The 12,843-nt window shown below is 37.7% G+C and overlaps 1 protein-coding gene across 1 annotated transcript in view; it reads right to left on the minus strand.

The window, feature by feature from the left end:
- The window catches only part of ADAMTSL3 (ADAMTS like 3), a 394,591-nt gene that overhangs the window by 167,845 nt on the left and 213,903 nt on the right, over positions 1–12,843 (minus strand). The window contains 1 exon segment of the mRNA XM_082617479.1: positions 2,112–2,223. Within this exon segment, the coding sequence (XP_082473605.1) occupies positions 2,112–2,223 (112 nt within the window).

The raw sequence follows: 12,843 nt of genomic DNA on the forward strand, positions 1-12,843 counted from the left end.
CTCACTCAACATTACATTTCTGAGAACTACCCTTGTACTGTTGCTTCTTTCTTCTGTAAAATATTCCATTGCTGGTATATTTTACTTATTTCCTGTCCTGGGGTACCTAGGGGTACCTCTGATGACAATAAACTTTCTAACTGGGAAAATAAGCATTGTCTATACAGAGAGGAACAAAACCCTCCCCGCCTACATCTCCCTCTGCCTCATAAGCCTTCAAAGAAGAAGGAATGGAGACTTATTCCTGATTCTATTAAATTCAATTTGTACAGTCTCTGAGGAAAGTGAACATTCCACAAGCTCTAAACTTAAAAAACAACTCACAAAATGATGCTTCTAACCTCCTGAAAGATTTGATTCCAAGTTTCCTGTCACTACATAAGTGTCATGTTAAGTTTTTAAAAAAGTAATTTTTCAAAACCAGAATGAGCTCTTCACCAAAAAAAAAAAAAAAAACCACACCAAAAAAACAAACAAACAAACCCCAAAGTTAAGTTCTCAGCCTCAGCCAACTGGTCTAAAGTTCTAAAAATACATTTAAAGGTCCGACTGCTGAGAGGAATCTGGTTTTATAAACCAATAGACAGCTTTCTACAAGTCAAGGTTTAAATGAAAGCTGAGTGTAGAAGGACAGACTGGTATGCATTATAAAAAGCAAGGTCAAAACCACAGGAACGAAAATCCAAATGGAGTCAATAAAATATTACTTGGGTGCCAATATCTGCCAGAAAGTCTGCAATATCAGATGACAGTGGCAATCTTGGTACTTTCTCCAAACTAATCTCAAGTATCCCACATAGATGATTGCAGACAAGACCAGGAAAGTCCATCCAAATACCTTGGAGACCAGCGAGCTAATTTTCCTGATTACACCAAAAACCCTGAAATGCCATTTAACACAAATCATGTAGATTTGATTACTAACATAATTAAATTTTGGTAATGCTTTCCTTGTGGGTTTTATGTGTATGTTTTTATTTTTCCCCAAGACAATAACAGAATGAGATTACAGCTCCTTGAGTTAAAGAAAAAAATCTTTGCTCTAAATGGAAACATATTTCTAGGAGGAGACAAGGAGCATACAGGTGTTTATAATTTGGAGAGAGACAATTAATTTTCCTCTTTAATTTTGTAGCAGTACAGAGATAGCTAAAAGAGAAAGAAATAAGGCAGACTGCCTTCCTACATTATGAACAAATGTATTGAAATTCTGCTGGTGTACAGAAAGTGGAAGGATATTGGGAGAGCCCCAAAAGGAGCCTAAAATGTTCCTTCTGTCCTTACAGCCAATGCTATCTTTGGTGGACAGTCACACAGCCAGGTGCTTCCAATGTAGGTTCCAGCAGGACTGATCATGTCTTTCCTTGGGCACCAGCTATGAGAAACATCTATTCTCCTCCCAAGAATTGAATCAACTGAACTAATAAGCTTAGTCCCATTATACATGTCCCTCCCAGAATGGAAAGCTTCTCTTTTAACTTAGGTGTCCAAATGAGAACGTCTCTCTGTGTGTGAGAGCTAGGGAATAAATTAAAAAGAAAGAGATATTTGTTTTTCTGATGGGTAAGAATTAAAAATCCCCCCTATCTCTTGGCTTTTATTTTGGAGTCCATGAGAGACATGCAAACATGTTTCCAGCTCTTTGCCCAAAGTAAAGGGTGTTTTCTAAATCCAGTTTTCACCTATGTTCAAGAATAAAACAAACGCACATTCATTAAAACCACTGCATTCCAGGCCACTGAGTAAGATGCTGTGTGGTTACACATCTCTAATTACCATGCTAATTTTTTTTAACATCTTTATTGGAGTATAATTGCTTTACAATGTTGTGTTAGTTTCTGCTGGATAACAAAGTGAGTCAGCTATACGTATACATATATCCTCATATCCCCACCCTCTTGCGTCTCCCTCCCTCCCACCCTCCCTATCCCACCCCTCTAGGTGGTCACAAAGCACAGAGCTGATCTCCCTGTGCTATGCGGCTGCTTCCCACTAGCTATCTATTTTACATTTGGTAGTACCACGCTAACTTTAAAGTCAGCTTCAAAAAAGAAAACGTATCATTTCTAACTCTGAACTCTAAATATTCATGAACAAAGTCTGTGCCTCACCTCCTCCACATGTCACAGTGCAGGGAAAGAAGTCAGTTTGTCTCCACTGATGACTGACTGGCTGGTAAAAGAAGAACTGGACCACGCTGTCCTTGGCCGCAGTGTACCTGGTCTGGACAGAGACAACTTTGATAACATATTCGCATGCAAGGAGCTAGTGCCTTTAACATCTTTCAACATCAGGTGAACACAAGTCACCTACGTAGACAAACACATCTATCACAATAAACTCTGGTACATGAAGATTCCCAGAATTTTAAGATGTGACAGCATTTCGATTAGATTTGTCATAGATGGGCTCTCAGAAGGTCTTTGACCAATCTCCTTGGAGTCATTTTTCCAGATAATTCTATGCCTGTGAATGAGTTCACAAAAATGTAGGTGTATTTTTAGTTTATTTATTTAAGTTTTATTTTTCTTCCCAATACATTTGATTTTAATTTCCATGAGAACAGGAAGTGAGACAGGAAATGTAATCTGGGTTTGCTTACAACATGGCACAAACTGCGATTCTTACATTTATAATAACAATATCTTTAAGCATCTTTAAGCAGATCCTTCTGAAAGCACAACTATAGAAACTCAAATGTACACAAATCCATGGTGTTTGCATAGAAGCCTTCCAGTATCTAATTAAAATAGAGGAGGGGCACCACTGAGAGTGAGCAAGCAGTTATAGACAGAGGTAAGTTTACTTTCAGGATATTTTACTCAGGCAGCAAGTCCTCTCCCTACTTTTTTTTTCCTTCCCTCGTGATTGAACAAATGAATGAATTGAGGAAAAGTCCCAGAACACAACACAAAGAGAAAAAGAGAGGAAAAACAAAGGTTAAGCTGTGAGAGATAGATCCAGAAATGCCAGCATCACATGGAGTTCAAGAGAAAGAATAGAAAAAATAATGAAAAGGTGATATTTGATTACATCATTGTTGAGAATTTCCTAGACCTTAAGAAAAACAGAAGTACTCAGTCTAAAAATATTCATAAAGTTCTGAGCAGACATTGTAAAGAATACAACAACAAGGATAAAGAGAAATTCTGAAAGTTATCAGAAAGAAAAAAAATGATTCCCTACAAAGGAGTGAGAATCAGAATGGCATCAGATTTCTCACAGGCAATAATGGATGCAAGAAAACAAAAGCATACCTTCAAAGTGATGAGGGACAATAATTTTTCATCTAGAATTCTACAACCAAATTATTCATTGCTAATCAATTGTCAACTTAAAAACAATCTATGATCAAATTATCAATCAGTAATCAGTGAAATAAAGTTTTTCTCAGACACAAAATGACAGAAACTTTACCACTCAGAAACTCTCACTAGGAAAAAAAAAAAAAACTATGAAAGGATATACTGAAAAAGAAGTAATATAAATCCACAAGAAAGTAGTGAGATGTAAGAAGCAGTAATGATGAAATAAATCAGTAAAGCTTATTAGTAAATCTAAATAAGGGTTGACCGAAAAAAAAAACTTTGATGTATTTAATTATAAAACGGTAAAAAGAAATTATACAATTATAAAATGGTGAAAAATTCCAGACACAAGATGTGTGTGGAGGGAGGGAAGGGCAGGGTTACAGTGATGGGATGAGGATAGCACAGAAAAGACTTCTAAGTAGTTTTGCTTCTGGCTATGGAAGAACGGTTTGTTTCTGATGAATCCTCCCACTGAGAATAAGTAAAAGTGCTGCATAAAATACTTTTTAATGCATCTGAAGGCATCAGAAAACTACCATAGTAGTGAGGATGTGCAGGGCCAATATCACAGACACAAAGGAAGCCCAGATGTGTGAGCATAACATTTGGTACCACCTTTAAGTACCACCTTTCTGCTCAAGACATTTTCTATTTTACAAGTGGTGACTGAGCAGCTGAGAAGCTGAGCAGGCCTGTCATCAGACTCAAGTGGCTGAGGCAGCAAAACCTGGAGCTCCAGGCCCGCCAAGGTGAGGAGTCTTGGTAAACAGCCCAGGCTCTCAGCTGGGACCCAAGAAAGCTGTATCCTAGGAATAAGAGTAGACTGGAAAGGACTTCCCTGGTGGCGCAGCAGTTAAGAATCTGCCTGCCAATGCAGGGGACACGGGTTCAAGCCCTGGTCTGGGAAGATCCCATTTGCCACGGAGAAACTAAGCCTGTATACCACAACTACTGAGCCTGTGCTCTAAAGCCCATGAGCCACAACTACTGAGCCCATGCACCACAACTACTGAAGGCCATGTGCTCTGCGGCCCATGTGCAGCAACTACTGAGCCCACATGCTGCAACTACTGAAGCCTGTGTGCCTAGAGCCTGTGCTCCACCACAAGATAAGCTACTGCAGTGAGAAGCCCGCACACTGCAACGAAGAGTAGCCCCCACTCACCACAACTAGAGAAAGGCCGCGTGCAGCAACGAAGACCCAATGCAGCCAAAAAAAAATACTGGAAATATTCCAGTTTTCAAAGGGAATGATGCCCAGATTCAAATTATTTCAGTCCCATGGATGAAGGTGATTAGCTGCTAACCTGTCTTCTAGAAGCAATAATTAATCCAGTCTCAAATGGTATCTATAATCTTTCCTCTACTATATGCAGCAAAACTTTAACCCTAGATATACAACAAAGATAAAATTTAACACCAACCAAAAAGGTGAGAAAATAGACATATAATCAGAAAAATAGGAAATCCAGATATGGGCATTAACTGATAGAAACTTAAAAATGTAAGTATACCACTACCATTTCCTATAACTCTGGCCTTGGCTTCATGTCTTGTTTCCCGGCTTGAGGGCCTAGCAACACCTCATTCTATTCCCATGGTCAAAAAACATGTGTTAGCACATAGCTTTCACCTCAGGCTCTGTTTTTAAGAACACTTAGACAAAGATACTGTGACTAAATGACAAGATGGAGAATTTCACCAGAAACGAAGAAACTGTAACAAAAATAAAATGTGACTGTACAAATAAAAAGCAAAATAATTTAAATAATTCTCTCAATGAGTAGACTTAGTAGACTAGACTGGGGTTCAGCAAATATTATCTTAAAGAACCGGATAGTAAAAGTGAGTTTTCAGGCCATGTTATCTCAGTTGCAATTATTCAACTTTGCTGGTGTAATGCAAAAGCAGCCACAAGTAATATATAAATAAATGGGGGTAGCTGTGAACTTCATTTACAAAGACAGTTGGTCAGCTTGCTGGTCATAATCTGCTGACTTCTGGATTATATACACCTATTCAGAGAATTAGCAAACTGACAGATAAAAAGAAAATGGAAATTAGACATTTGAGATAAAGGTATAATTGTAGTCCCAGAAAAAGAGAACAAAGAGAATAAGATAGAAGCTATATCTGAAGAGGTAATAAATGAGAAAATCTTCCAAAACTGATGATGGATATCAAGCTACAGATTCATGAAGCACCAGGAACCTCAAGCAGAAGAAAGTTGTTAATTATATCAGAGTCAAATTGATGAAAATCAAAAACAAAGAGAAAACACTTGAAAGCAGGCAAAGAAAAAAGACACATTACCTTCTAAGGAACAAAAATAAGACTGACAGCTGAATTCTCAACAGAATAAATGGAAGCCAGAAGACAATGAGACAATACTTTCAAAGTGCTGAAAGAAAATAGTTTCACAATGATAAAGAGGTCAAGTCATTAGAAGAGGTAATGATTCTAAATGTGAGTGTACCTAACCACCTAGCCTCAAAATATATAATTCAAAAATTGACAAGAAACAGAAAAAATATAGACAAATGCATAGTCATAGTGATAGTTTTACCAGGTCTCTTGTGGTAACTAACAGAATAAGCAGACAAAAATCAGTAAGGTTATAATTTTGCATAAAACCGTTAATAAATATGACCTAATTGACATATGTAGAACATTGTGTCCAACATCAGAAGACTACATATCATAGTCTTCCAAAATTTGCTACATTCTGAGTCACAATTAAGTTTTAACAAATTTCAAAACATTAAAATAATATAACATTATTTGATTATAGTAGAATTAAGGTATAAAATGATGAGATTACTTAAAAATTCCCACATACTTGGATGCTACACTTCTAAATATTCTATAAGTCACTATATCACTATATCATATATATCACTATGGAAATTACAATGCAACTTAACTGAATGATGAAGAAAAAGATTTCACATCAAACTTTGTGGAACAAAATCTAAAGCATACTTTGAGAGAAATTTATAGAGTTAAAAGCATATGTTATGGAAAAACTGGATGAAAATCACTGATCTAAACAGCCATCCCCAAAAGTTAGAAAAGGACCTCCCTGGTGGTGCAGTGGTTAAGAATCCACCTGCCAATGCAGGGGATTGGCATTGGCAATGCCAATGTTAGATCGCTGGTCCAGGCAGATCCCACATACCACGGAGCAACTAAGCCCATGCGCCACAACTACTGAGTGTGCACTCTAGAGCCTTCAAGCCACAACTACTGGGCCTCCCTGCCACAACTACTGAAGCATGTGCACCTAGAGCCCATGCTCCACAACAAGAGAAGCCACCGCAGTGAGAAGCCCACGCACTGCAACAAAGAGTAGCCCCCACTCGCCGCAACTAGAGAAAGCCCGGGTGCAGCAATGAAGACCCCATGCAGCCAAAAATAAATAAATAAGTAAATAAATTTATATAAAAAAAGGTTAGAAGAAGAATAACATATTGAATCTGGAGAAAGTAGAGAGATGGTAACAATAAAGATAAGAGCAAACATTAATGATATGAGAATGAAACTACTTTAAAGTGGTTTATAAAGCTAAAAGGTGTTTCTGTGAAAAGTCTCATAAAACTGATAGACCTCCAACATGACTGATTAAGGAAAAAAAAGAGTAGGGACAAATAATCAAAATTAGGAATGAGAAAGAAGACTCGCTACAGATTCTCCACGCAATGAAGAAATAAGACAATACTATAAAAAAATCTATGCCAATAACTTTCAAAAAGCTAGTTGAAATAGACAAATTCTTTGAAACAAAACTGACACATAAGGGAATAAAACATCTGACTAGTCAAGTAATAGCAATCTCACACAAACTGTTACAGAAAATAAGAACAGAGGAAATACTTCTCAATTTGTTTTATAAACCTAGTGTAAAATTAATACCAAGACCCAAAAAAGACATTACAGGAAAAAAAACAACCCCAAAAACAAAAACCTCTCCTGGAAACAAATACCGAAAAAGAATCATAAATAAAATAATTTAAAATCATTGGGAAAGGGAACAACAGAGGTTCAAGATGGCAGAGTAGAAGGACGTGTGCTAACTCCCTCTTGCGAGAGCATCAGAATCACAACTAACTGCTGAACAGTCATCGACAGGAAGACACTGGAACTCACCTAAAAAGATACCCCACATCCAAAGACAAAGGAGAAGAAACAGTGAGATGGTAGGAGGGGCACAATCACAATAAAATCAAATCCCATAACCACTGGGTGGGTGACTCACAAACTGGAGAACACTTATACCACAGAAGTCCACCCACTGGAGTGAAGGTTCTGAGCCCCACGTCAGGCTTCCCAACCTGGGGGTCCAGCAATGGGAGGAGGAATTCCCAGAGAATCAGACTGTGAAGGCTAGTGGGATTTAAGTGCAGGACTTCAACAGGACTGGGGGAAACAGACTCCACTCTTGGAGGGCACACACAAAGTAGTGTACACATCAGGACCCAGGTAGAAGGAGCAGTGACCCCATAGGAAACTGAACCAAACCTACCTGCTAGTGTTGGAGGTTCTCCTGCAGAGGCAGGGTGTGGCTGTGGCTCACCTCGGAACAAGAACACTGGCAGCAGAAGTTCTGTGAAGTACTCCTTGGCGTGAGCCCTCCCAGAGTCCACCATTAGTCACACCAAAGAGCTGCAGCCTCCAGTGCTGGGTCACCTCAGGCCAAACAACCAACAGGGAGGAAACCCAGCCCCACCCATCAGCAGACAAGTGGATTACAGTTTTACTGAGCTCTGCTCACCAGAGCAACACCCAGCTCTACCCACCACCAGTCCCTCCCATCAGGAAGGTTGCATAAGCCTCTTAGATAGCCTCATCCACCAGAGGGCAGAGAGCAGAAACAAGAACTACAAGCCTGCAGCCTGTAAACGAAAACCACATTCACAGAAAGGCAGACAAAATGAAAAGGCAGAGGACTACGTACCAGATGAAGGAACAAGATAAAATCCCAGAAAAACAACTAAATCAAGTGGAGATAGGCAACCTTCCAGAAAAAGAATTCAGAATAATGATAGTGAAGATGATCCAGGACCTCGGAAAAAGAATGGAGGCAAAGATTGAGAAGATGCAAGAAATATTTAACAGAGACCTAGAAGAATTAAAGAACAAACAAACAGAGATGAACAATACAATAACTGAAATGAAAACTACACTAGAAGGAATCAATAGCAGAATAACTGAGGCAGAAGAACGGATAAGTGACCTGGAAGACAGAATGGTGGAAATCACTGCCACAGAACAGAATAAAGAAAAAAGAATGAAAAGAAATGAAGACAGCCTAAGAGACTTCTGGGACAACATTAAATGTACCAACATTCACATTATAGGGGTCCCAGAAGGAGAAGAGAGAGAAAGGATCCTAGAAAATATTTGAAGAGATTACAGTCGAAAATTCCCTAATATGGGAAAGGAAATAGCCACCCAAGTCCAAGAAGCATAGAGAGTCCCAGGCAGGACAAACCCAAGGAGAAACATGCCAAGACACATAGTAATCAAAATTGGCAAAAATTAAAGACAAAGAAAAATTATTAAAAGCAGCAAGGGAAAAATGACAAATAACATGCAAGGGAACTTGCATAAGGTTAACAGCTGATTTCTCAGCAGAAACTCAACAAGCCAGAAGGGAGTGGCATGATATATTAAAGTGATGAACGGAAGAACCTACAACCAAGATTACTCTATCTGGCAAGGATCTCATTCAGATTTGATGGAGACATCAAAAAAGCTTTATAGACAAGCAAAAGCTAAGAGAATTCAGCACCACCAAACCAGCTCTACAACAAATGCTAAAGGAATGTCTCTAAGTGGGAAACACAAGAGAAGAAAAGGATCTACAAAAAGAAACCCAAACCAATTAAGAAAATGGTAATAGGAACATACATATCAATAATTACCTTAAATGTGAATGGATTAAGTGCTCCAACCAAGAGACACAGGTTCGCTGCACGGATACGTAAGAAAGACCCACATATATGTTGTCTACAAGAGACCCATGTCAGACCTACAGACACATACAGGCTGAAAGTGAGGGGATGGAAAAAGATATTCCCTGCAAATGGAAGTCAAAAGAAAGCTGGAGTAGCAATACTCATATCAGATAAAATAGACTTTAAAATAAAGAATCTTGGGCTTCCCTGGTGGCGCAGTGGTTGAGAGTCCGCCTGCCGATGCAGGGCAGGGGACACGGGTTCGTGCCCTGGTCCAGGAAGATCCCACATGCCACGGAGCAGCTGGGCCTGTGAGCCATGGCTGCTGAGCCTGGGCATCCGGAGCCTGTCCTCCACAATGGGAGAGGCCACAATGGTGAGAGGCCTGCGTACCGCAAAAAAAATAAATAAATAAAAATAAAAAATAAAAATAAAGAATGTTACAAGAGACAAGGAAGGACATTACATAATGATCAAGGGATCAATCCAAGAAGAAGATATATTATAAAATTACAGTATAATTTAGATTATAAATTATACTTATATATAATTATATTATAAAAATATATTATAAAATTATAAATATATATGCACCCAACATAGGAGCACCTCAATACATAAGGCAAATGTTAACAGCTATAAAAGAGGAAATCAACAGTAACACAATAATAGTGGGGGGCTTTAACACCTCACTTACATCAATGGACAGATCATCCAGACAGAAAATTAATAAGGAAACAAAAGCTTTAAATGACACAATAGACCAGACAGATTTAATTGATATTTATAGGACATTCCATCCAAAAACAGCAGATTACACTTTCCTCTCAAATGCACACAGAACATCCTCCAGTACAGATCACATCTTGGGTCACAAATCAAGCCTCAGTAAATTTAAGAAAATTGAAATCATATCAAGCATCTTTTCCGACCACAATGCTATGAGATTAGAAATCTATTACAGGGAAAAAAAAGTAAAGTAAAAAACACAAACACACGGAGGCTAAACAAAACGTTACTAAATAACCAAGAGATCGCTGAAGAAATCAAAGAGGAAATCAAAAAATACCTAAAGACAAATGACAATGAGAACACGATGATCCAAAACCTATAGGATGCAGCAAAAGCAGTTCTAAGAGGGAAGTTTATAGCAATACAATCTTACCTCAAGAAAAAAGAGACATCTCAAATAAACAATCTTACCTTACACCTAAAGTAACTTGAGAAAGAAGAACAAACAAAACCCAAAGTTAGCAGAAGGAAAGAAATCAAAAAGATCAGAGCAGAAATAAATGAAATAGAAACAAAGAAAACAATAGCAAAGATCAATAAAACTAAAAGCTGATTCCTTGAGAAGATAAACAAAATTGATAAACCTTTAGCCAGACTCATCAATAAAAAGAGGGAGAGGACTAAAATCAATAAAATTAGAAATGAAAAAGGAGAAGTTACAACAGACACCACAGAAATACAAAGCATCATAAAAGACTACTATAAGCAACTCTATGCCAATTAAATGGACAACCTGGAAGAAATGGACAAATTCTTAAAAAGGTATAACCTTCCAAGACTGAACCAAGAAGAAATAGAAAATATGAACAGACCAATCACAAGTAATGAAATTAAACTGTGATTAAAAATCTTCCAAAAAACAAAAGTCCAGGGCCAGAGGGCTTCACAGGTGTATTCTAATGAACATTTAGAGAAGAGTTAACACCCATTCCTCTCAAACTCTTTCAAAAAACTGCAGAGGAAGGAACACTCCCAAACTCATTCAACGAGGCCACCATCACCCTGATACAAAAACCAGACAGAGATACTACAAAAAAAGAAAATTACAGACCAATATCACTGATGAATATAGATGCAAAAATCCTCAACAAAATACTAGCAAACAGAATCCAACAACACATTAAAAGGATCATACATCATGATCAAGTGGGATTTATCCCAGGGATGCAAGGATTCTTCAATATATGCAAAACAATCAATGTGATACACCATATTAACAAATAGAAAAATAAAAACCATATGATCATCTCAATAGATGCAGAAAAAGCTTTTGACAAAAAGTTTTGACAAAACACCCATTTAGGATAAAAACTCGCCAGAAAGTGGGCATAGAGGGAACCTACCTACCTCAACATAATAAAGGCCATATATGACAAACCCAGAGCAAACATCATTCTCAATGGTGAAAAACTGAAAGCATTTCCTCTAGACCAGGAACAAGACAAGGATGTCCACTCTCGCCACTCTTATGCAACATAGCTTTGGAAGTCCTAGCCACAGCAATCAGAGAAGAAAAAGAAATAAAAGAAATACAAATTAGAAAAGAAGAAGTAAAACAGTCACTGTTTGCAGATGATATGCTACTATACATAGAGAATCCTAAAGATGCCACCAGAAAACTACTAGAGCTAATCAATGAATTTGGTAAAGTTTCAGGATACAAAATTAATGCACAGAAATCTCTTGCATTCCTATACACTAACAAAGAAAGATCAGAAAGAGAAATGAAGGAAACAATCCCATTCGCCATTGCAACAAAAAGAATAAAATACCTAGGAATAAACCTACCTAAGGAGGTAAAAGACCTGTATTCAGAAAACTATAAGACACTGATGAAAGAAATCAAAGATGACACAAAAACAGATGGAGAGATATAACATGTTCTTGGATTGGAAGAATCAATATTGTGAAAATGACTACACTACCCAAAGCAATCTAAAGATTCAATGCAATCCCTATCCAATTACCCATGGCATTTTTCACAGAACCAGAACAAAAAATCTTAAAATTTGTATGGAGACACAAAAGACCCCAAATAGCCAAAGCAATCTTGAGGGGAGAAAACAGAGCTGGAGGAATCAGGCTCCCTGACTTCAGACTATACTACAAAGTGACACTCATCAAAACAATATGGTACTGGCACAAAAACAGAAATATAGATTAATGGAACAGGGTAGAAAGCCCAGAGATAAACCCACCCACCTATGGTCAACTAATCTATAACAAAAGAGGCAAGGATATACAGTGGAGAAAAGACAGTCTCTTCAATAGGTGGTGCTGGAAAAACTGGACTGCTATTTGTAAAAGAATGTAATTAGAACACTCCCTAACACTATACACAAAAATAAACTCAAAATAGATTAGAGGCCTAAATGTAAGACCGGACACTATCAAACTCTTAGAGGAAAACATAGGAAGAACACTCTTTGACATAAATCACAGCAAGATCTTTTTTGACCCACCTCCTAGAGTAATGGAAATAAAAGCAAAAATAAACAAATGGGACCTAATGAAACTTCAAAGCTTTTGCACAGTAATGGAAACCATAAACAAGACGAAAAGACAACCCTTAGCATGGGAGAATATATTTGCAAACAAATCAACGGACAAAGGATTAATCTCCAAAATATATACAGCTCATGCAGCTCAATATTAAAAAAACAAACAACCCAATCCAAAAATGGGCAGAAGACCTAAATAGACATTTCTCCAAAGAAGACATAAAGATGGCCAAGAGGCACATGAAAAGATGCTCAACATCACTAATTATTTGAGAAATGCAA

The sequence above is a fragment of the Mesoplodon mirus genome (assembly GCF_964341445.2).
Source record: "Mesoplodon mirus genome assembly, chromosome: 4".
Lineage (NCBI taxonomy): Eukaryota > Metazoa > Chordata > Mammalia > Artiodactyla > Ziphiidae > Mesoplodon > Mesoplodon mirus.